At 42.3% G+C, this 25,462-nt stretch overlaps 1 protein-coding gene across 6 annotated transcripts in view; it reads left to right on the plus strand.

Moving 5' to 3' along the window:
• SUPT3H (SPT3 homolog, SAGA and STAGA complex component) overlaps positions 1-25,462 on the plus strand; it is a 301,316-nt gene that overhangs the window by 165,609 nt on the left and 110,245 nt on the right. For all 6 annotated transcript variants that reach the window (XM_083495288.1, XM_083495287.1, XM_083495289.1 and 3 more), the window contains exons 7-11: positions 13,657-13,732; positions 18,537-18,649; positions 19,597-19,704; positions 20,280-20,465; positions 24,146-24,256. In XM_083495288.1, coding sequence (XP_083351414.1) covers positions 13,657-13,732; positions 18,537-18,649; positions 19,597-19,704; positions 20,280-20,465; positions 24,146-24,256 — 594 coding nt within the window. The remainder of the gene's footprint in view (positions 1-13,656; positions 13,733-18,536; positions 18,650-19,596; positions 19,705-20,279; positions 20,466-24,145; positions 24,257-25,462) is intronic.

Raw genomic sequence — 25,462 nt, forward strand, 5'->3', positions numbered from 1 at the left:
AACGGAAGTCATACTCAGAACAGAGCATGTTCGGCTTCCAGAAAAAAATCAGAAACTTTGGGTTTTGGTTCCAAGTAGTTTGAGAACTAAGCTGTTAAAAAACCGAGGTACCACTGTACTTCTCATGGGGGCCTTTCAACACCAACAGTTTATTGACCAGAGTTGCAAAATCAGGAACATCTGTGGACTTGCCACTCTTTCCACTCTCTAATGTGAATTCCCAACTCCCCTTCCTTGTTCGCTATAACCATAGTGTGACCAGCCATGGTGGCTGTGTTCTAGGCAGTGAGCTTCTGAATACAGTTGACAAGTACGACAAGCAATTGTTGAGTCACATAAAAGTTGTTGTTCTATCCTGGCAGAGGAACAGCATGGACTTCAGGGAACATGGCTCCAACTGGAGCCTGGAAACCAGATAATTCCTTAAGTGAAAGACTAGCAAACATGTAAAACAGATTGCAGGGCCACTTCTGCCTCTGTCCGGATGCTGCATCCTTCCTAATCCCAGCCCCCAGTGCTGGACCTCTGCAAGGGAAAGCCTCGCATATGGTCTTTCCCCATGGCGAACACCACACCTGTAGACTTCATCTAACTCATGGATTTGGGAGCAGGGGTGGGAGGCCCAGCAATGTTTCCTTTCTACATGTTATGTTTATTAATAGGTGAAGGGAGTTACTCCCTGCTTCTAAGAACTTAACTGTGAAATCAGCACAGTGGCATGGTTTACCGCAGGTTATTAGGCAGGGTAAAACAAAGATCTACCTCAATTTCCACATGTCTCCCAAAGAAAGACGATTTGGCACGGGACCAAATGTAACAAAAGATCAACCTTATGCAATTTCTACAATTTTGCCCCTAACTTCTCAACACATCACACATGGTTTAACATTACATCTGCAAATATCTATTTTATTTGAAAGTATTTATACACTGCTTTGTATTTCAAAAATCTCTAAGCAGTGACAAAGTTCTTATTAATTTGGGTGTGCAAATCCATTTCAAGCATATATCTGCATTGGTTAAACCAAGAAGGAAGAGGAGAAGTGAGTGTGTGTGTGTGTGTGTGTGTGTGTGTGTTGGCATGCACAGTTTTGAAGGAAAGATTCAGGAGAATGATCTTGCTTTGTTGTATCTGGAAACCTAAAATCAACTAGGAAACTGCATTCTGCTTTCTCAAATGTTAGTTGGTCAATAAGAGTTTTTATTATTGTGGACGCTTTTCTAAAACAAGAAGTTGGTCTGGGTCTTTTTAAAAAATACTGCAGGCTTTAAAAACGCAGGAAACATGTTCTGTTCCTGAAAAGAAGATGGTAGTTAGCATATAAAGTAGTATAGGATATCTTATTTGCCATGTTTAGTAGACTATGGTTTCTGCAAGCTAAGTTTTGGAGGAAGTCCAGTGCGCTCTTTAAAATCTTTACAACCTCCTTTAAAGAATTAGTGTACTTAAATCATGAGCTGTGATCTAAAGGCTATGTTCCTTTTAGGTATCAATTACTTCAGAAATGTGTGGTTATCTTGGTTTGGCCAACTGCAAATGGTTTCGGTTCCACTTTGCCCTGGGCCAAAAACATGCTAAGTTGTCCAAAGCAGATGATAAACATGTATTTCTGATGTCATTACGGCCCAAACAGGATATGATTGTTCAGTGGTATGGTTTCACTTATGATGAATTATACAGAAAGCAAATATTGTTTATGTTGTATTTCTTTAAAACTGTATTTTTGAAATAATTGTGTGTGTGTGTGTGTGTGTGTGTGTGTGTGTGTGTGTGTGTGTGTCTTTAAACAGAATGGTGTGTATTTGTTTCCAGGGTGCATATCATATAGTTGTATAACTAATATAAAGAAAAACACTGGTGATTTAAAAATATTAACAGAATGTAATCATTTTTTACTGAAAAATATCAGCTTAACCCTTTGACTATCACAAGGAGAGTATCTTTCTGTTAGCTTTCATTTTAAGATTAAGGAGATTTGCCGACACAGGGATGAGAATCACTGTGGGAATAAACAAAAGTCAGATAATGAGCTGTTAACGCAACAAAAAACAAAAGCCTCTTTGTTGATTTGAAACATAGTGTTTTACTTGATGTTAAATCCCACTGATTTTAAATACTAACATTCAGTGGTATTGAGGCGAGATGTATAGCAACGAAAGCTGGCTTAGCTCCTTCAGAAACTTTGTATTGTCCCAAACCTAAGATCTCAAATATCTATAATATGGGTCTCAGCTACTAACCAAAATATATTAGCAATATCATATTTCAGATACCTCTTGATTGTCGGCAAAAGACAGTACAGTTCTGACGTACCATGCTTCTGTTTAACCTTTGTAGACAGAACCTAAGAAACTGACATAAGCAATTTCATGAGTTATTTTGCTACTCGAAGCTGAATCCTAGTATTGTAGAACATCCCAAACAAAGCCACATTTCTTGTATCAGAAGAGCACTTTATTCTGCTTCCGTCAATCAGTTATTGCTTGAAAATAACTCTTGGGATTTTTTTTTACCCCAATATGCTAATTCTTAAAAGAGAAACTAAGAAAATGATGTAGGCAATTTTATGGTGCATTGTGTTACCCCAAGCCAAATTTCAACATGTCTTCTGTTTCTAAGATGTCCCAAAGCAAGGCCATGTGTGTCATGTCAGAATAATGGAGGCTGGGGCATTGTTTGGAGGTGTTGATGTGGGAAATGTGCCCTTCTTTTACATTTCGTTGTGATTTATATGAAAACTGTTCATTTGGGGTTTGTATTTTTTCATGTTTAATGGCATCCAGACATTTAGGTATTTGCAAATGGAGAATCTTTAGGTGCAAAATGTGTCTGGCGCCTGCTAATTTCGAACCCAGGAAAAGAGGACCTTTTCCTGCCTCCCCACTTCTAGCCACTCTCTGAAGATTGGAAAAGGGACCCTCATAAGAATATGGGGGGGGGGGGGCAGGGCGAGTATAGCTTTGTTTTTTGCACTCTTCAAATGAGGACTAGACCATGTGAAAAATGAACATAAGATTTTAGCTGCAGTTCATTCATTTTCAGCTTTGTATTCTTGTTATAAAAAAAGCACGCCTAGACACTCCTTTGCGTTACGCATAACCTTGGTTTAAGGTGCCATTTAGCTCCTAGCTTTCATATCTCAGTTTCTAACACTGCCTGTAATCTCACTTCTCACTGTGAGGGAACCACCAGAAGGCCCTCGAAGCTGGACCTCAGTGTCTGGGATGAGCAATGGGGATGGAGACGCTCCTTCAGATATACTGGTCCAAGGCCGTTTAGGGCTTTAAAGGTCAGCACCAACACTTTGAATTCTGGTTGGAAACGTACTAGGAGCCAGTAGGTCTTTCAGGACTGGTGTTATATGGTCCCAGCGGCCACTCCCAGTCACCAGTCTAGCTGCCGCATTCTGAAATAGTTGTAGTTTCTAAGTCACCTTCAGAGGTAGCCCCATGTAGAGCACATTGCAGTAGTCCAAGTACCACTCTGGTGAGACAGTGCACAGGCAGTTAGGGTCTCAGATGGAGCTGATAGACAGTTGCCCTGGATGCAGAATTGACCTGTGCCTCTATGGGTGCCCTTGAGGGCTAGCCCTGGAGCCCATGAAGCCTAATGAGGTGGTGACAGTGATTACCTTTTCTCCTTGGAAAGTACGTACATAGAGCTGACAAAGGAAGATGGAAGAGCAACTCCTTTTGCACTTTCTCTTTAAGCTGTATGTGCTTTCCAAGATTTATACGAACAGAAAGCAGAGCAAGCGAGAAGGTAGGAATGCAAAGGACCTAGCTGGGAAGCTGGTGGAGAGAGAAAGTGGGGTGCCACAGAAGAATGATTGGATGGCTTGAGGATTAGACAGATTCGTGGAGGAAAAGGCTATCAGTGGCTACTATTCATGATGGCTGCATTCTACCTCCACAGTTGGGGGCGCCACTTGCTGTTTGCTGCCTGGGTAGCAGCCACAACTGGAGGAGGCAGCAGCCCAGGAGCAGCGACCTCATTCCCAGCCTCAGCCATGGTTTGGAGGATCAGGAACATGACCCCTGAATGCAGCCCAAATCCAACTGAAAGTCAGTGTAATTTGTGTTCTCGTTATATGCCCTCTTGAGAGCTTCCAGTAAACAGTTCTAATACAGCATTTCCTAGCTTTTCCATATAAAAGATTCTTTGTCTAATATGTGCTTCACATGTCGTGATAACATAGAGAAAAAAGATCTTAAAATCTGTATTCTTTTTCAGTTGAAGTATTTTAAATATTTTAAACACATTATTCACAAAGTAAAGTCTTTTTTTCTTTTAAATGAAATCAGTTGCCATCATTTGTTTTATAATGGGAATCTCTCTTCCTCTCTCTTCCTCTCTCTCTCTCTCTCTGTGTGTGTCTCTCTCTAACACACACAGAGAGAGAGAGAGAGAGAGAGAGAGAGAGAGAGAGAGAGAGAGAGAGAGAGAGAGAAACCCCTTACCATCAGAAATCTGAACTGGAATGCAAACAATATTGCACTCTGAATGCTGCGTTTCAGTTGTTATTCCCAGAGGATTAAAAGGAACACTATTCATCTGTCACTCCGCCTTCTAGTTTAGGGATATATTTCCAACTCTTGGGTGTTACATAGCAATAATTCAGCAGCAGAGGCACCATGCTGCTTTCATAGTACATTTCATGTTTGAATAAACAGTGGAAAGCCAATAACATGAATAGAAGAAAATAGTGCCTCAAAAATAGGCTTCTTGCCAACCAAGATTGATGCTAGATTCCTTTTGGAGTCAGCTAGATGAGGAAGTGTGTGAATTTTTAAAAGATACTGCAAAATTCACAAATAAGATAACTAAAAAATGCATTTTGATCACCACCTTTCCTAAAATACAGTCTTCCAGTGAAAACAAACAACTTTCATTAATGTGTCACTTGCCTGTTAGTTAGACAAGGAAGCTATTGATACTAACAGAAGGATTACTATGTCTACTTTGATGGTTGTGTGGTAGCTAGACTTCTAAATATGTTGATCTAACAATAGTAACCATTGCTCCTGAGATCTTGTGCTAGACTGTTTTCTCTCTGGTTCTGCTCATTAAACGTTTGCAGAATCTGGGAGCATGTAGATTGCATCCCATGCATGTCCTTTTAACAAGCACAATCTAGACTCCCTTTGTTTTAAAAGCATGCTTTTCGACCTCATGGTTTTGCAAATATGATTGGAAAGGCGCAGGTGGTGTCTAAAGGTTTCACTGTTCAGAGGTGGGACTTCATGGCTGTTTGACTTTCTTTGTGTATTTTTGTTGCACACCCACACATGACTACAACTAGTTCTTTATAGGGTCTTTGAAGGCTCATAAATGTGTTCTGCACCTGCTCTGAGGAAGAACATTTAGAACTTTCTAGAACTAAAACCCACAAGGGTATGAAAGAAGATATTTATTGATATTTTCTATTGACCTCCCCTCAGGGTACCTTCCAACTCAACAATTCTGATACTACAGTCATATCTCCGCTTACATATCCCTATGATTGCATAAACTTCAGGATACGTAAGTGGCAAACCCGGAAGTATATTTCTGGGTTTTTGCCACGCGCGCATGTGCAGAAGCGGTCTCTCCAGTTGCGAAAACCTCGGGATCTGGCCGGCTCTCAGGCACAGATCCCATCCACAACCAGAGGTACCACCGTATAGAGAAAGTGAGGCACATCTGAACAATGGCAGGCAGCTGCAAATTGATACCACTGGGAAATTGTTATTGCATAAAATAATTTTGCAAACACGGGGGAGCAGGGAGGAGAAGGGTCAGAATTAAAACCTGCTGACCCCAACCAAGACATGAGAGTGGGAAATTTCACGCTTTGCCAATGGATCAATAGGATCTGTTTCAAGGAGAAAATCAAAGTGTGTGTGTGTGTGTGTGTGCCCTTTGGTCCTTAGATGAAGGACGGTATAGTAAATCACCGTCATTGTCAATCAATGATTAAATTAAAAAACGCTGCCTATAATGTTCCTATTGGATTCAGGGGGTTATGAGAAGCTGGAGTCTGGTATTATGTGGTATTTCTTCTTCCCTTCTCCAGAGGAGACATTCACAGGCATTGAGGCATAGACCTGCCCATATAAGGGTATGTCAAAATATATTTGTTAGTTGATGTTCGTTGCTAGTGTAGTCTTTATGGGTAGAAGTGTAGCCCTTGAAATCTATTCCTGTGCAGTGCAATCCTATATATATCCTATTAAAATGCTGAACAAGGTGCGGTAGGGAAGAAAATTAAAATGCAAGATTTTATAAATGTTGAACATTCAGAAACATGCTGTGTTTCACACTAGGCTCCTAAGCATGCTCCTAAGCAAGGGCCATTTTTCACATTGCCGGAGAAATCTATGTTGTGCCAGTGTGGTCTCCCCAGGCAGAACCCCTGTATTCACTCATGTATGTGCATTTCTTTAATGTGATTTTTAGCTTCCTCTCATATTCTGGTTTTATTGTAACCACTACTATAATGTGTGAAAGAACCCCCAATGGATTGAGATGTTCTTCCAACAAAAAAGGATTTTGAATTACATTTATAAAAGGAAAGACAATGTATCCTAAGTAGTATTTAAATGCTGGCAAAATCTTTTCCTGTGAATTGTAATTAAAAATAGGGTTTTGGTCTGATCAAAGGAAAGAAGGATGAGTCTTCTTTTCTCCCAGTGGCCTGGATTTTATTTCCTAACGCTAACAACCATTTCCAAGGCTTTGCAAGACTTTCCCCCTCACCCGCCATCATTGTCAGATGGCATTATTTAAAGTCTGTTCATCCACTTGTGTGGGATTCCTATGCTATAATATACAGCACCGATGACAAGAGGGCTGTTATACTGGGGGTGTTATTCAAAGCGCTGCTGATTGTCACAGGCTGCAGACATCTGTAGGAAAAGCATTGTGCTACTCACAGCATCTGGCGATGGAAATCCTTATGAAAACCAAATCAAACAATTTTTTTGGAAGAAGGATGCACACATTACATCCGCTTTGAAATAATTAAAAATATTTATATATGCCAGCCATGTCAGTTTGCATCAGATGCTAATGATATATTACATTATAATGCTGTCTTCAGATTGACTGTAGTTAGACAGATTTCCGGATGTTTTAATCCCTCAAAATTAAAGGGCCAGTCACTAGCAATGGAACATTGTCACAGTCTGCATCCCACAGCTGGTGGATTTAGCTCCTTGAAAGTTGGAACGGTCAAGGTAAATAAGATACGTTTCTTGGTAAAATACAGGTGGGTGGACAGGGGAGTTGGCATCAGGAGTCAGCTCCGTTGGACGCCTGCTGAAGGGCACAGCTCAGAGCTGCCTGCTCCTTGTGGCTGCAATGGGCAGCAGGGAGAGTGCCGGCTTCAGATGTGTTGGGATGAGGGCTTGTTGTCTATCTGTAGGCCAGACCCACACCACTGTCTTAGAGCAGCCTTTCTCAACCATGGGTCCCTAGAGGTTGCTGGGCTGCAACTCCCTTCCTTCCTAGCTAGTGGGGCCATTGGTCAGGGATGATGGGAGCTGACAGCTGGGTTCAATTATATAAAGGTTGATACAATTGCCCAGAGGGAGAAGGCAAAACAACTGGAGTTGCTTCCTTTCTTGCTCTCATTACTATTTTGGTGCCAGATAAGACAAGTGAGGAGGCAGCGACATCAAGGAGCAGGAGGAACAGTAGCAGGCCCAGGGGGCTCGGAGGGTTGGCAGTGGACTCGCTGCTGGTGTATGGGCCTCAGCAGTTGCCTAGAGTGGTGCTGAGCCCTGATGCCAGCGCTGGTCATGAGGGAGATGTGGAATTAATCAGGAAGGGACTCATATTGAAGACATCTTGCCCAAGGATTCCAAAAGCCTGAAATGAGGGGCAGCAGCTACACAAAGTATTTTATATTGTGTGGGGGTTTTTTTGGTCAGTCAGTTCATTGGCTGTCTGGGCAAATGGAGAGATGGCACAACAGGGATAACCTTTAGAATGAGGATGGAGGAAAACTCACAAAGAATCCTCCTGAAGGATGACTAGAACCCCATGTAGAACTTATTCGACTGTGGTGCCAGAGAAATCTTACATTCCTTCCATCCATCACTACCTCTGCACAGAGTGGAGCTATTCCAGATTAGGAGAAGCCTTTTTTGCATTCTGGCTCTCAAGAGAAGTTTCCCACTGTGATTGGTTTGCAAGACAAGTTGCAGATAAAGTCAGCTGTATCTATTTCTGAACCTGACGCTGCATTAATTACAGAATCTGTGGGTATACCCTTTGCAAGAACTTGACCTTTTGTGGATATTCTAATGCTGTGCAGCCTAAGGATGTAAAGGGAATCCTTAAGGATCTTCTACCTGCCTGATTAAAACAGCTGGCCTGTCCTGGCCTTTTGAATGGAAGAGGCAATAATTCCTCGTTGAGTGCACAATGCACTGACAATTGCTGTCCTCATTATAAAAAGTGATATGTATGAGTGACAGTGGGTGTGGTGAAAAGTGAGATTAAAGGTTGCCATTGCTGGGAATATTCTGGAAGAATCTGTCCTGAGATGATTTTACCTTTTGAAAGCGGATGGGATCTCACCTAAATGTATGGCTTCTATGGAGTGTTCTTCATAGAATCTTTAAAACATCTTGTCAAAAATGTATATTTTAATGTGTTGTTTTAAAATAGTATATTACTTAAGCAAATATTTAAATATTAAATTAGGTTTTCTGTAAGCTTGATGTGAATATAATTCTGCCTGCCTGCCAAGTATGTCAAAACCCCAAGCCTACTTTCGTTTGCCAGGGTAAATGTTTATTTTGTTTTCCCACATAATGTGCTCTTTAAAGTGTCACCAACATACCAAATCTGATTGCTTTTTAATAGAGACATGGTGGGGGGTTTTTTGCTTTCATTAGGAAACAGGATAAATTATCAGTAAAGCTCATGCTAATGAATCGACGTAAAGTTGATTTTCTTTGCATGTCTTTTTTTGCCTTCCAACCCCTTTGGCATCACCCCTGCATCCCAGAAAAAAACATTAATCAGAACAATTGCATTTGTTATGCCAGTGCTGGAATGTTACTTTCTCATATATTTGGAACATTATCAAACAATGGATTTAGCATGTGAGCCATGCAAACTTTTGCTTCCCATTTCAGTCTTTCAGATTCATAACTTCTCTGTACATGGTAGGTAGTTTCAAAGTTGTTACTTGAGAATGGGGTGGGATAATTATGAACACAATAGGATGAAAGCAGCTTTATAATTTTCTCCTTGATTTTGGCTTTGCATGGCTTTGCTTTTTTGTGGGTTTTACTTTGCATAAAGGTAAAGGACCCCTCACAGTTAAGTCCAGTCGTGAACGACTCTGGGGTTGCAGTGCTCATCTCGCTTTATTGGCTGAGAGAGCAGGCGTTTGTCCACAGACAGCTTCCGGGTCATGTGGCCAGCATGACTAAGCCGCTTCTGGCAAACCAGAGGAGCACACGGAAACACTGTTTACCTTCCTGCTGGAGCGGTACCTGTTTATCTACTTATACTTTGACGTGCTTTTGAACTGCTAGGTTGGCAAGGAGCAGGGACCGAACAATGGGAGCTCTCCCCATCGCGGGGATTCGAACCGCTGACCTTCTGATCTTTTGCATACCAGGTTGTAATAAACCGTAACAATTAGTGCTCTCCAACCTCACCTTCCCTAACTTGAATGAGGTTATTATATATTCTTTGATGTGAATTGGGCTAGTTTTACCTAAACACTTAAAAACTTTGGCAAATGTTTTCAGTAAAGTTAATATTTAGAACTTTCAGTGAAACTCAGCTTGAACAAAATTTGTTGGTTTGAAATTATATTGATGAAGCAAAAACCACAGTAATATTAGGTTGGTCCTAATATTTAATCAGACATTGGAATAGGAGTGTAGCAGCGTCCACCACCTCCTTCACTAGCCAGCCTTAATCTCTGCTATTCTAGGTGGGAGGTAGGATCCAAAATTGTTATTTCTGTCCAAACAGGAGAAACCACATCCCTGGTCCTCTAGTAATGAATAGAAAGATTAAATTGAGCAGACCAGATTGGAAGCAGCTTTTGCTATCGACAATATTAATGCTAAGATGTTGCTCTCAAACTTTTCCAACTTACCCCCAAGTCCATTTGAATTCACTCTGTCTTTACAGTAATCCCTTCCACAAATGTGTGTGCAAAAATTCTCAAGTGCTTACTATCCCAATGTTGGGCATCTCCAACTGTTTTCTAAAACCACATGTAGGGAACTTCCTTCTTCCCAAATAAGGTCTGCAAATATTTTAAAAAGAAGTTGAGAATTGCTCCAGGCTTTAGGGGTGGTGGTAGTATTGTATCAGGAATTGGAGTGGGAAATCTTCAGAATGGAAAGCTCTTTTTCCCCCCCAGCCGTCCTTCAGATGATATGGCAGATACAGTTCTACCAGATGCGCCAGTGTTATGCTGGTGTTTTCAAGAGCAAATATGAAAATTGCAGGTGAACACAAACATTTGTAAAAGCTTGCATGTGCATGTCTGGCAGCCCTGAGTAAGCCAGGGTGTAAACTGGTGTTTAATGATGAGAGTATGCTTGCTAACCGCCTAACGGCATAATCATTTCCGTTCTATGAAAAGTGAGGAAATTATTCATGGGAAATTGTTCTAAAGAAGAACAAATCCACATCAGGTGGGGTGAGTCATCTCTCTCTAAGGTTCCATGAGACCTCGAGGAGCTGAGCAGCGGTGCATTCTTCAGCCTACGGGTCATGCTTCCATCTGGGTAACCTGGGGGCCGGATGGCAGTGGCAGGTGGGACCAGAGGCAAAAGTGATCAAAGCAATCGATGCAAATGTCACCTTTGCACAGGAGGCTTCTCTTTACGCAGAGCCATCCAACCCTCTCTGTTCTCCGTCCAGGCAAGGAAGAAGCATCACCACACCAAGAGCACATTTCAGCCAGGTTCCCCATTCCTGTTATCGAGGACACTGAGCCATGGAGTGAGTGGTGAAGGGAGCTTCAGCAGTTTCTCCTGAGGAAGAAACAGAAGGCTGAAGAACCCATTTGTGTTTCACCTGGCTGAGTTCTTCCTAGGGTACCCTAAGAACTTCCACAGAGGAAAAAGATACTTCAGGTAGAAGGGGAGAGAAAAGAGGCTTTTGTGCTCCACCTTCCTCCTGACGCCCTTTTAGGTTGAGATCTTGGCTTGTCTTCTCGTTACATTGGAAGATTCCGGACAACATGCATAAACCAGCTGCATGACTTCAAAGGCTTCTATGTCTTACATACTCATTCAAACTAATGGATAGGACAGAAAGAACAGTCTGCTTCATAATGCAGGGATAAGTAAGATAACAAAGAATTCTCTGTATATCTGCTCTTTATTGTCAAATCTGCAGTTTTATCACAACATCCATCAATCTGTCATAAAAAGGTTTTGTTAGCTTCAGCACAAGACCCAAAGGGTGTCTAATCTTTAAAATGGTTCATGCCCTACTGCCCTCTTTTTCTTTGGTTTCCACTTAAGCAAAAAGTGGATTTAAGAAGAGCAAGTTGGCTAAATTTTATAATGAAAGTCCTGAGATAAGTCTTAAGACAGCTAGGATTTGGAACAGAATTTTCAACTCTGTGATATTTAACTGCTGTATGGTACCGTTTTCATTTTTTCTTTTCATTGGAGGCAGATCTTCTTTACTTAACTAGGAGCTGGTTTGTGTAAAATATATTCTTTGTGGTCTCTGTGAAGCCCCATAAAGTTTTGGAGCTTTGAGAGGAAGTTTCTGCCGATTGTCCTGGCTTGCACCTTTTCTCACCCCGCACATAAGTAATGAGTGGAGCTTGTGCTTTCCTGCTCAATTTCAGAATTAATTAATTCAAATATATGCAATAGAATTCATTGCTTGTGGTTCTTTTGTATCTTCATATGTGTCTTTAAACCTGTGATTCCATTGGTTAGACCAGGTACCACAAAAAAAGTATTCTGTTTTCTTCTGGGATAAATCTTCACATCACAAGATAGATTTCCATTGCTATTCTGGCATGCAGTATTTCTTTGTTAGGCATTTGTGTTGCAAGCCATGGAGGAGGAGGATAAATCCACTTTTAACTTAGGTTAATCTCGAGTTGCTTGATTATGCAGGGTACTCTGTCAGTGGTAGATGATACGACATCAAGATTTCTTCCAAACGTACCAGGGTTCTAAAACTAGAGGACTAAATATAAACTGTTGCTTCTATGCTTACAAACTAAATTAAGCAAAATTAATAATTACTACTTTCTCCTTTCTGGATTTATGCATGTTCTGTCAGGTTCCTAAGTGTTAATTATCTATTTGTGTTGCTATGAGTCAAGTGTGTTCCAGTTTTGGCTCCACTGAAGTTACTTGCTTTTGTGTTCAAAAAATGCATGTGGCAATTTCTTGGAGTGTTTTGATGCTGTTCTCAGCATGATTTTGTCCTCCTTTCATCACTGTCCTTGACAAAATTTACCCAGATATGGGCAATTAATCCAGTGGTCAGTGTTCTGCCAACCAACTGATTCATTAGCTCTGATAGCCAGTTGCGTTAATCAGCAATAAGGGCTAATGATGCTGAGGAAAATGAGAACAAAAAGAAGGGAAATGGCACTAGAAGTTTCCCCAATCTTTTGTGTTAAAATGTTGCCCACTTATAGGCAAAGTTCCCATATAGATATGCTAAGGAAACATAGGAGTAAGGTCCATTTTAAATCACCAGCATTTCCTTCAGTGTAAATGTGTTCAGAATTTCAGGGTCAGTTGCACATAATTTAGGCAAGGAGCATTGCCTTTTATGTTGAATAATGAGAATAGAGCAGATGAAGAACCTAAGCAAATAATAATTAATAATGTTTATACCCCGCCCATCTGGCTGGGTTTCCCCCGCCACCCTGGGTGGCTTACAGTACATATAAAAAATTGTAAAACATCAGACATTAAAAACTTCCGTAAACAAGGCTGCCTTCAGATGTCTTCTAGAAGTCAGATAGTTTATTTCCTTGATTTCTGATGGGAGGGTGTTCCACAGGGTGGGCGCCACTACTGAGAAGGCCCTCTGCCTTCAAGCAGATCAGAAGATGGGCTTAGCAGTTTGGCCAGTTTTGTCTTGTCAGTTTGCACAGGCAGCAAATAAATGAGTAACGTAAAGAGAACAACCTGGATTACAAGCTGGCCCAATGAAGAGGCCTCTAATTTCAGATGTTTTAAAACCAGTATCATAATATCTGCTGTGGAGTTGATGCAGTAAAGGATAAAGAGCAAAGCCAGGGGATATATGTCATATGTAATAATTTCCTGTGAAGACAGCAATGCAATATGCATTGATGAGCATGGACTCATCAATATGCATTGATGCATTGATGAGCATGGAGCTTTGATGAATTGATGCATTGATGAGCATGGAGCTTTGATGAATTGTCAGAATGTTCAATATCATCAACTTTTGCTTGCTTGCATGCTTGCCAGCCACCCATCTGTCTAGATTGCCCCAGCTACTCTGGGTGGCTTCCAACAAATTATGCAACCACAGTAAAACATCAAACATTAAGAAACATTGAGAAATTAGTAGTACTAATTTAGTGTTGAGAGTTGCTTTCAGGCCTACAGTTGGAAGGGTTTTGTGATGCTATGCATTTGGATCTATGAATAACAAGTGTCATTTATATTGTTTTGCAGAGGGCAGAAAGACAAGCACGAATGATGGACTCTGCACAATATGCAGAATTCTGTGAAAGTCGTCAACTAAGCTTTTGTAAGTGTTATGCCATAATAATTATGCTGTTCCAGACTGTAATTTTACAATATATTGTAATCAGACAGATAAAGTATGCAACACCCCCTTAATTTTATTTCTGAGTTGCAAGAGGGGGAATGCACTCCAATGCACTCCAAACGTCCTTCTCATGGCATGGATCCTCTGCAGGAGGTTTTGCTTTCCTGTGCTTGTGGCAATGTGGTCTCATTGGTGCACGTGAGGATGTGTTACATCCAGGGCTGGGCGATAGCAGCTTTCCAACATTGTGGTGTAGCATCATGATGTTGAAAAGGAAGGAGCGTCCTTCGGCCCCAGCCCTGCGAGGCACTGGGGTGAAAGCCCTGCCGCTCCCTCCACTGACAGCACCCGGCGGCGCGCAGAGGGGAGGAACAAGCAGCACCAGCCCTGGCCCCGGGTGGCACCAGGGTGAAACTGCTGCTGCTCCTGTTGCTGCCAGCACTTGACGCAGGGAGGAAGGAGGCAGCGCAGAAGGAAGGTAAGGCACAGGCAAGCCCCACCCACTGCTGGGTGAAGGTGCCTTCATGCTCTGGCCATCAAACCGGTCCCGGACGATGTCTTGATACATTGCCCAGGCCTAGTTAGATCTGAGATGTATGCAGCTGTTGCATCGTATCCAGGAGCTAAGAATTGGGAGCAGAGACCATGGCATCACCATGACATCAGGTGAAGTGATTCCCTTTGCCTGGGTGGTTTGAAGTCAAACCATGTGGGCAAAGGTATAGGGGGTTGCTACCCCCCCCCCATACAGTGGTCCCTGCCTATCAGCTGCTAGGAGGTGTTTGCAAACCCTTCTACTGGCAGGGAGCCGTCCCCTCACCTGCCACAAATCTGCTACCCTGTGTGATGTCAGGTATAAGGCAGGTGGCTGTGGTTTGGGGAACCAGCTTTGTGGCCCAATTGGGAACCGTGTTAAGGCTTTGGAGGCCCATAGTTCTCCAAGTTTAACATCTGTTCTGGATAACTTGGTGGTAGCATTGTTGCATTAAACAGTTAAGCCTTGTCCCACTAACCTTTTAGAGTTCTTTGAGAGTGTCAATAAGCTTGCAACTATTCATGTGGGTTGGCAGTTATTGTTTACTTGGATTTTCAAAAAGCTTTGAAAATTCACACTTCTCTGACTTTTGTAATGCAGTTGTCCAGTCAAATGATGTACAAAAAAAATGCTTATAGAATCATAGGCTTGTAGAGTTGGGAGGGACCCTCACCAAGACTGCAGAACAAACAGATAAGAGAAGCTAGTAGCCATGAGATAAGAGGGGTTAAGGACAGCATGGCTGTGAATACCAGCTGCTTCGGAACAGGAGTAGGAGAGCGATACAGTGCTCATGTCACGCCTGTGATCTTCCCATAGTCATCTGACAGGCCACTCTGGGAATGGAATGTTGGACTAGGTAGCATAGACTTGGTGGTTGTTCTCCACTGTCTCCGAAATGTGTTCAGAAATGCAAACAAGTGAATTGTCTCGAACCATTCTGGAACATGAGAGAGCTTTAAGTACAGAAAATGAGATGTCTAAACAGTATTCTTTTCTATTATGGAAAGAGATCATCCCCCTTATCTTAGCATTTTCTAAACTTTTTGTCTTCCTTTCTAAATCTGTTTCTCTGCTGGAGCAGCCCAGACGTCTCTCCTGGAATCCCAGGGTGTTGCAGAGGGCTCTGCTGATTTCAGAGCACTGGTCATGCCCATTGGGTCTCAGCATCATTCTGTGCAAATTAAGGATGAATACACATATCATATTTTCTGAGCAGTGAAGCCGCTTTGGAGGCCTCCCCCCCCCCCCACATTCATTATAAATGTACTTGGTTCTCTATGGAGCTGAGCCCTGGGAAAAAATGGTTCTGAACATTTCACATGGAAGCTGGCGTCACATGTTATTGACTGACTAGCGCGCCCCCCCCCCCACATTATCAAGAAACCACCACCACTTTGGAGCACGTTTCCTCCTTTAAAAAGCATTTAAAATAAATGATAATATATGAACATTGCTTTGTTTTATTTGTGTTCTTGTTTTATTATGTATTTTGTGTTTTTATATTGTATTTTTATTCTGCGAAGTGTCTTGAGATCTTCGATTAAAGGGCAGAATACAAATTTAATAAATACAAATAAAATAGAAAACATTCCACCTATTGGGTGCAACTGCTGTCACACTAGAATTTCAAGCAGGGAAAGGGAAAGATGGATCGCAGTTCAGTAGGATCATTAGCAATGGAGGATAGTTCTAACGAGATTGTGGTGTAGCTTAAGGTTCACTCTAAAAATTTACTTATACAATGTTTCTGTGAGAGGCAAGACATGTCAACTGCCTGCTTGACCCCTGACCTGGATGAAACCTATTTGAGGAAAATATTAAGAACTTTATATTTTTCAGAGTAATGGTCTGCACCTCATTAGTGAGGTCTGTCACACAAGGCAAGAAAGTTCAGCTGCAGGTGATGAGAAAAGTACGTGATCATCAGTTAGTAGTTATTTGAAGTTAGCGAATGTTAACTAAATTACCGTATATTTTGCTCTATAAGACTCATTTTTTCCCTCCTAAAAAGTAAGGGGAAATATGTGTGCGGCTTATGGAGCGAATGCAGGCTGCGCAGCTATCCCAGAAGCCAGAACAGCAAGAGGGATTGCTGCTTTCACTGCGCAGCGATCCCTCTTGCTGTTCTGGCTTCTGAGATTCAGAATATTCTCCAAAAACTAGGTGCGTCTTGTGATCTGGTGCGTCTTATAGAGCGAAAAATACTAACTTAATTTCCATTTCTGCCCAACATGTTTTCTAAATTAATATTTGTAAGCTTCTTTCTGTGCTTGTTTTAAATTACAAAAATCATCAGTGCTGTCAGGGCCTCAGGAACAGAGGCACAGGGGAGAGAGGAAATGGAGAGCGAAGGGGAAGAATCGGAGGGCAGCGTAGGGGGGTATAGCAGTGACCCGAGAGATTCCATGAGCCTCTCCAGTGAATCAGAAGATTCCCAGAAGGAGGCGCCGATGGTCAGGGCAAGGGGGGCCAGCGGGGACTCCCAAAGCAGCAGCTGGAGATCAGGGCCAGCTTCCCCACCAGAGCGTAGTGGGGGGGAAGAGTCCCAGGTGTCAGGGCCAGCGTCTCCTCCAGCAGGGAGAGAAGATGAGTCAGGGCTGACCACGCCTCTATCGGAGAGTGGGGGAACGGAGGGGAGGTCAAGTCCAGCTAGCCTCCCCAAAGGGGGAAGCAGTGACGGGAGCAGTGTAACGGTCAGGAGGAAGGTTGGTGGCTGGGCGCGCGCGCCAAGTTCAAATGTACAGGCGCGCGGGACAGCAGAAAGCCCGGATTGGGAACCAGGTCCTAAAGCCCGCCGGAGGCAGGGGGAAGACTCAGGGGACTCAGCGTCAGAAGAGTCGAGGAAGGGCGAAACCCCAGCTGACAGGCGGACCCAGAGGAGGAAAGAGCAAAGGAAGAGGTGGAGCAAGGCTAGGGCCTTAAGCTGGTGTCTGGGGGGAGGAGACTCAGACGGAGCTTCAGCGGTCTAGAGTTTCAGACGTAGAGCTGCACGCTGCGGCTGTGAAAACGAAAATGAACTTCAATAAAGACTTTTGTATATAACAACGAACTGGCGTTGGTCCTTTGTGAGCTGGGACCTTGGGCAGCTCTGACAAGTGCATACTGTTGTTGTGCCAAATAACATAATGAAAGCATTAGAGCTTTAACAAACTTAAGAAACAACCCATTACAAAGATTTGTGGGACACAATTACAGTCGGCTTCGTTATACAAAAAGAGAGCACTGTAGAAGCAGATGATACTTACGAGTTACAAGTTGGAGATAAAGAGACTGCACTGAAAAGCACGACAGAAGAGCACATGGCATTGCATTAGGAAAGCACAATGGTGTTCCATAGCAAGCATTAAATCTGGAGAAATGAGTCATTTGCTTATGGATCACAATGTGAAAAATAAATGACACATCCAAGATTGCGCCCTCTGTAAATGTCAGACAGTGGGGAAGCTGGTCTTGTGAGTAGTGTAGTTACTATTTCAGTGCCTTTTTGTGAGCTTAGTTTTTAGACCATTGCATGACAACTGTAAATATTTGTGCTGACAATTTTTTCATATTAAAGTAATGTCAACATCTGAGAAGGTTGTGATGCACTCACAGTTTGCACCAAATAATTATATATTTGAGACCACACCAATATGAATCTTCAATATGCAAAATAGTATCATTGAAAACCCTTGAACTTGAGAAGCATTGGGGGGGTGGGACACAGTACTGTACTATTATTCACACACTGAGGGCAAACAAGAATAATGGCTATATTTTAATAATCCTATTTAAATCTGCTAACCTGAGAAGTACCATATGGACATAAGGATACCTACTCGGAGGTGCAATTGAAGGCTGGGTTCAGTGGACATGGACTTTGGTCTGACATCATAACACAACACAGAACACTCCTTAATGTCATTACATACAGGCAGCTCTCAATTTGTGCATGTTCAATGCTCCTGGGTGCTGCTGGAGTTGGTGCTACATCTGGATGTTCATGTGGCCTTAATATTAATGAGCTTCAGTCAGCATGCCAACTAGGAGCTTCCTGGAAGAAGCAGACATGTTTATTGGTAATTAATGCCACATTCATAACATTCTGGTTCTCCTAGATCACAGCCACTGTGTTCAGGATCCAGAATGGCAACAACTTCTGCTCCTTATGCCAAAGGGTTATCATCTCTTGCCGTTTGTGAATAGTGAAATGTAGAAGAGGAGTCAACATTAACATTGCACCTCTTTTGTGTTTTATCTGCCCAGCCAAGAAGGCTTCCAAGTTCCGGGACTGGCTGGACTGTAGCAGCATGGAAATAAAACCCAATGCTGTTGCCATGGAAATTTTGGCTTATTTAGCTTATGAGACTGTCGCACAGGTAAATGAGTGCACTGCGTGGATCAGAGAATTTGCAGTGGGGAATGCCCTTCCCTTTTCATGTACACACACACACACACAGTGGTACCTTGGGTTACAGACGCTTCAGGTTACAGATTCCGCTAACCCAGAAATAGTACCTTGTGTTAAGAACTTTGCTTCAAGATGAGAACAGAAATTGTGCTCCGGCGGCAGCAGGAGGCCCCATTAGCTAAAGTGGTACCTCAGGTTAAGAACAGTTTCAAGTTAAGAATGGACTTCCAGAACGAATTATGTTCTTAACCCACAGTGTGTGTGTGTGTGTGTGTGTGTGTGTGTGTGCTGTGGAGTGTAAAATGATGCTATAAACTAATGCAACACAATGTGCAAGATAGGTTGGAAAACTCTGCATGTATATCCAGTATACCTGAAGGAGCGTCTCCACCCCCATTGTTCTACCCGGACACTGAGGTCCAGCACCGAGGGCCTTCTGGCGGTTCCCTCACTGCGAGAAGCCAAGTTACAGGGAACCAGGCAGAGGGCCTTCTCGGTAGTGGCGCCCTCCCTGTGGAACGCCCTCCCTCCAGATGTCAAAGAGAACAAGAACTATCAGACTTTTAGAAGACATCTGAAGGCAGCCCTGTTTAGGGAAGCTTTTAATGTTTGATGTATCACAGTATTTTAATATTTTTCTGGAAGCCGCCCAGAGTGGCTGGGGAAGCCCAGCCAGATGGGCGGGGTATAAATATATTATTATTATTATTATTATTATTATTATTATTATTATTATTATTATTATTATTATTATTACTATTTGAAAGGCAAAGATCCAGACCTGTCCAAGCACATGCCACATAATGGCTGTGATATTTTTCAGAATGAAGTTGAAACCTAAACTTTACGGTGCATATCTTTGTTAATAAAGTAGCCAACAAGTAAGTAAGACTGGCTCTTCCATTTTTTCCTCAGCTGGTGGACCTTGCCCTCCTCGTCAAGCAGGACATGACTCCCAAAGCCGGGGACCCTTTCAGCCAGGCAATATCTGCTACTTTCATTCAGTATCATAGTTCTGCCGAGGTAAATATGAGACCAAAGATGAACTTGGCATATCAGCACAGGGCCATTCTTTCAGTGGTGCTTGTGGGTCTGTCTCGACCCAATCCTCTCCCTTCTAGGAGAATGAGTACAATTCCGCTTGCATTTGCTCCTCTGTGTCCTAGTGGGCTATTGTGCTGCTTCTTGTATGTGTGATGTTCATAAAGAATCACGCTGGCAGGCTTGCTCGTAAGAGGGTCCATGGAGAGAGATTGGCTCCAGCCCATCCTTCCTCCTTACAACAGATCAAGAGGAGGAATATATTATGTATATTTTAAATATTTTTATTATGTCTACTTGTTGATTTATCAGTACTTTTTTCATAAATAATCACACTATTTTATGCAAACAGTTTTGAGTTTTTTAATATTTGATTAAGCCATCAATTTTTTTTTAATTATACAAATAAATGTCATTCACTTACCTGGTGTGCCCCAGATTCTAAACTAGAGCTCTGGAAATGTTCTGGGTTTGTGCTTCTACTGCCTGGTGACTATATTCAGAGAACAATAGTAATAGTCAATTAACTCAGTTTTAACTGCTGTTGGTCTATTTAGATGCATGTTTTGGGGCAAGCAACAAGTCTGAAGACCAGTCCAGACTCTCCTGAAAGCACCCCGCCACCAACGCCCACCCCTCCAGCTGCAGGCCCACAGCACCTTGGGAAGGCTCCGTCTGGATCCATGGGCAATGGCAGCATTGGGCAAGACTCCTCAAAAGCCAAGCAACGAAAGAGGAAGAAAGTGGGTTTGCAAGGACAGGAGGAATGAATATTGCAATTATAAGTATACCGTACTGTATATTAGGGACATTTAGAAATGTTGCTGTTGTCTTTTAATGTAGACTTATAATGTTAATTATCTGTTCAAAAGGGTATTCTCAGGTGTACCTAGGGGTTGCCTAGGTTGGCCAAGGGAACAGGTGGTGCAAAAATCACACCTCTGCTCACTTCTGGCAAGGGCACAAGGTACGGGGGGGGGGGGGCGACACAGCTCCTTGCCAAGGGCACAAAGGAGCCTAAGTACACCTCTAGGTATCCTGTACCTATAATCTGAAGTGTTACAGTCCGTTCTAATACCTCAGGATGCTACCATCTTTCTCTGCAGCATGTATGGATTGACCAGGCCTTCGAGTGGTTCCTGAAGGATTAGACACCAGGCGATGGTTTAGGAGCATAGAATCATAGAGTTATCTAGTCCAGTGCAGCAAATTCATGACCAGAGCATTCTCAATACATGTTCCACTTCATGCTGTCAAATGTGTGATTTCAAATGACAATTCAGTATCCTTTGGAGAATACAATTAGAGATCTTGCACATTCCTATTTGAATTACTGCTATCTTTGAGGCTGCCTATGGGAAATGCTATGTAGATAGTTCAAAATATAGCAACTAGAATACTAATTGGAACTGAGTCACCTCCCATGACTTTTAAAACAGCTCCCTAAAAGACCAGAGCCCTATGCAGAGCCCCCAGGTGCCCAGAGGACTGCCCCCTCCCACTTGAACCTGCTCTGAGGATCCTCAGAAGCCTTTTTCCAGGTTCCATGCAATTTTTAAGAGAGGATATTCCCAAAGAGGTTCACTTGGCACTAGGTGTGGTTTTTCCCTTTGAGACAACTGAACTATTTTTTAAATTCATTTTAATTAAATTTTCATTCATAACAATCCAATAGAGGCCACATTAATACAATGCCAAGCCATACCAAATCTCAATACAATCAAAAAAGCCAATTAAACAGTTCCGAATTAAACAATTTTGTCTGACTTCCTTTGTTCCGGCTATCAGGAGTTGATGTTATTTCCTTGATCCTGCACCAATTCTTTTAATTAGTCCAAGTTCCACCATTCCAATCTTAATCCTTTGTTCTGGCAGCCACTGATGTAATGGATCTCATTCATATTTTTATAAATCCATATCCATTAATTTGCAGGGGGAGTTTTTGCCCTTTACTGTGTGGAATATTTATTTTCCTTCTTCTTTTCTTCATGTTGGAATCAGTCATCTTTCATCACCCTTGCCAATTCTTTGAGAGGTGATTTGAAAGTATGCCACAGCTCCTCCATCTTGCTTTGAAACCGAAAGCTATCCAGGGTCCGGCTTCTTTTATCTCCTTGCTTTTAACGAGCTGGCGTCTTATCAAAATCACAATAGATCCAATTGCACTCTCTTTAATTGGCAATGTACAAATCATCACAAAATTCCACACAGTCTCTTATTTCCGGTATTCCATAGATAAAACCATGAGTTAAGTTCCCCTGCATTCCATACATAGCTGTAATCCATTAATAATCCCACTCCATTAATAATTGATTCTTTTTCAGTGAAGGTTTGCTGATATGTAACACAGCAGAAAATAATGCAATGAAAAAACAGGGCCTTCCTTCACTTACATAGTACTCCAATTGCAATGATGAGAGTCCTCTCCAGTTCAAAACCTTGGCACTCAGTGGCAGATTCATTTCGCAGGTTATCTTTCTTCCTCTCCCGAAACATGTCTGCTTCTTACGTCCAAATTCAGATGCATCTTATAAGAAACAGAGATACCTCCGCTCATGGTGACCACCTTGGGGAGTTTCCAATACGTGCAGTGCTATACCCGCAGCGTCCCTGCCCCCGCATTCCATCAGAGCGAGAGAAAGTTATCGGACGAATCACAAGGGAAAGCTCTCCTCCCCTGACCGGGGGAGAGGGGGCTTGCAAGGATAATCACTCCCAGATTATCTTTAATTAATGCACAGCTGGCATCCACTACCACGGACACAGCTGTCTGCCATGGCGTCTGCGCTGGAACCTATTTTTTAAATATTAAGCCCATTCTAGTTTGGTATTATCCTATATTTATCACTAAGATTTTTATCTGTTTTGTTCATAATAGGTGCCCCCCCCCAAAAAAAATTAGTCATTGTTTTGATTTTATGGAAGCTGGCGGTAGGAGCCCTTTTCCCTTGAAGAGAGGTAATAATGTTTCGGGGCACAGCTGGTAGAGCAGGAGACTCTTAATTTCAGGGTCAGGGGTTCAAGCCCCAGGTTGGGCAAAAAGATTCCTGCATTGCAGGGGGTTGGACTGGATCATGGCCCCTTCCAATTCTACACTTATTTCATAAAGCTACCTTTCTTATCATTAACCACTCCTCCAAATATTATTTATCATTTGTGATAACAGTGTTGGGGATCTTAATAATCATGAATTGTTAAAAAATATTTCTTAGACTTTCAAATCTGGTGAGAAATGCTGCTTTAAAATGAAAGGGTATATAAGTTACAGAATTAAAGATAAGTGACGTGTCAAAGTGCAAACATTGCTGAACAAACATTAGGAATCTCCTGGTAGAATTTTACCAGCCTTTGAGCAGGAGATATACACACACACACACACAACCTTGGCACAACAGGTACATAATACAAGCTATTACTTTCTTTGGCAGTGTGCACATTTGTGAGCAAACATACCTGACCACAGAGAGTGCAAATTAGATCTCAATTAGTCATTGACCACCGCCAGAACATTAGGAGAATTCAATTTTTTAAGTTTTGCAATGGAAAGTGGTTATCACAAAACATGTGACCCATCAACTGGCAGGACCCAGGATCTGTCATAGGTCAAGATATGTGACTAACGTGGAAATTGGAGCTGACCATTTTTAGTTTGGCAAATATAGTTTTAAGCACTCAGGCGAAACTACACTTCCTGATTATTTTGAGAAGCTAACTAATACTGCAGTTAAAATCCCCAGAGTTTCCACAGAATTTCATTTGGGGAAGGGGGGAATTAGGCAGATGGGGGGAGGTCTTACTAAGGCCAAAAAAGATCTCAAGGAAAGTTAAAATAATTTAGCTAGGACTGGTGATGGTACATAAGGAATCCATTTCTGATTTCCTGTCATAAAGAATTCTGATCTTAGTTATCACAGGAGGCAGCAGAGCTCATATGCTGGGACTAAGCCTACTGGAATAAGGACTCCTACATCTTCTCTGGCATGGAGAATTGAATCAGCTGATTCTGTTGACAATTGAGTAAAGAAGGGAGACAGGGCTGGGGGGTTCTGTTTGGCCCCTAGTAGCTCTTCTAAGCATTTTTGCAGTGTCTTGCACCAGCTGAGACAACCTGCTGGAAGGTTGCAGCAAGCTGTCATTCCCTGATGCTCTTAGGCACTAAAGCACTTGGTAGAAGAACTCATACAGTTTTTCCTTTATCTTATAGGAAACAATCATTTTAAAGTCCCCTTTGATTTGCGAATAGGTGTTTTGGTTGTATTTTCATACAACGTATGTGGCAACCATACTCAAAAAGTGGGGTGGGGGACAGAGAGGAAAGGGAGAGCATCCCCTTTTGTAAAGGTTTATTATCTTAATTAATGGACTGTGTGTGCTTGTTATATGTTTTTGATTTAGCCTCGCTGAATGTGTTTTTCTCTTACAGAGTTCTGCCGCTTGTGGTGCAGAGGCTCAGAGTGATGCCATCCAGCCTTCCCACATCAGAGAGGCCATTCGGCGCTATGGCCACAAGATTGGACCCCTTTCCCCATACACAGTATGTAATAACAGAGTCATAAGAAGCTATATTTATAATGTTAAAGCACTTTGATTTTCAAGTGGTCAGCTGAAGAAGCTTTGGAATTGTTGAGAGCAATTTGTGGCAACCATAATTTTTCTTTATAAAATGGCATAATTATTTGGGGAAATAAAACAGCATTTTCTGTCTGTTTTTGGAAGGACAACAAAGTTTCCCCCCTTTTAAATATTATTCCCTTTTAATTATAAATTATTCTTTTTGTTTGTTTGAATGTTCAGAGTTGCTACAAAGTTTGAGTGTATAGTTATTTTAAATTATAGGACTGCAGTATTGTGAAGACTGAATACTCCGAAGAAGGTTGTGTGCCAGATTTTGTCTCTAACAGAGAATTCATTTCTGATGTGACATATTCAGAGAGACTGGCTTTTATGGTGCCTTCACCTTCTGGTTAAGTTCTAACCTAAGAAAAATCCACAGTGGGCTGTGGGGCCATATGCCCAATCCCCCAAGCTGCTCACCATTTATAGATGGTTATGGCTGCCTAAGCCGATCCCATTGGGAGGGTGTATGTGAAGAGGAATAGCCGGGCCTGAGACCTGAAATCTCATTGTACTGAAATCTCACGTTTGGTGTGGGATGTGAACTGATCAGGATATTCTAAGCATAAATGAAGTTCACCAAAACAATGGTACGGTCATTGTACTGCTCCAGATGCACACTTGGGGCTCTTGTACCTGTGGACATCTGCATTCATTTCAGTAGAGGGTACAGCACTGACCTTTGGCCAGAAGGGATTGCAAGGTTGGGGCAAAAAGGGAGCTTATTGTAAGAGGAGTGAAAAAGGCCGATAGGCATTTTACTTCAAATGGTTGTTAGCCAGGTTGGTCATTAGCCAAGGTACTTTAAGGTCCTTCCGGTTGCTGGTTAGACCTGGACATTGATGCCCAGTTCCTAGTGGCCAGGAGTGCATTTGCAGAGTTAAAGCTAGTGTACCAGCTGCTCCCATTCCTTAAGATGCCTGATTTGGGCATAGGGACACACACCTTATTTACGTCCTGTTTGGATTACTGTAACACTCTACGTGGGGCTGCCTTGGGAAAGTGCTCAGAAACTTCAGCTGGCTCAAAGAGCTGCAGCCAGATTGTTGACTGGAGCTGGCTATCGGGAGCAGACGGGTCCGTTGCTAGAGCAGCTCCACTGGCTGCCAGTCTGTTCCTGGGCACA

The sequence above is a fragment of the Podarcis liolepis genome, assembly GCF_965112155.1.
Source record: "Podarcis liolepis genome assembly, chromosome: 3".
Taxonomy (NCBI): Eukaryota; Metazoa; Chordata; class Lepidosauria; order Squamata; family Lacertidae; genus Podarcis; species Podarcis liolepis.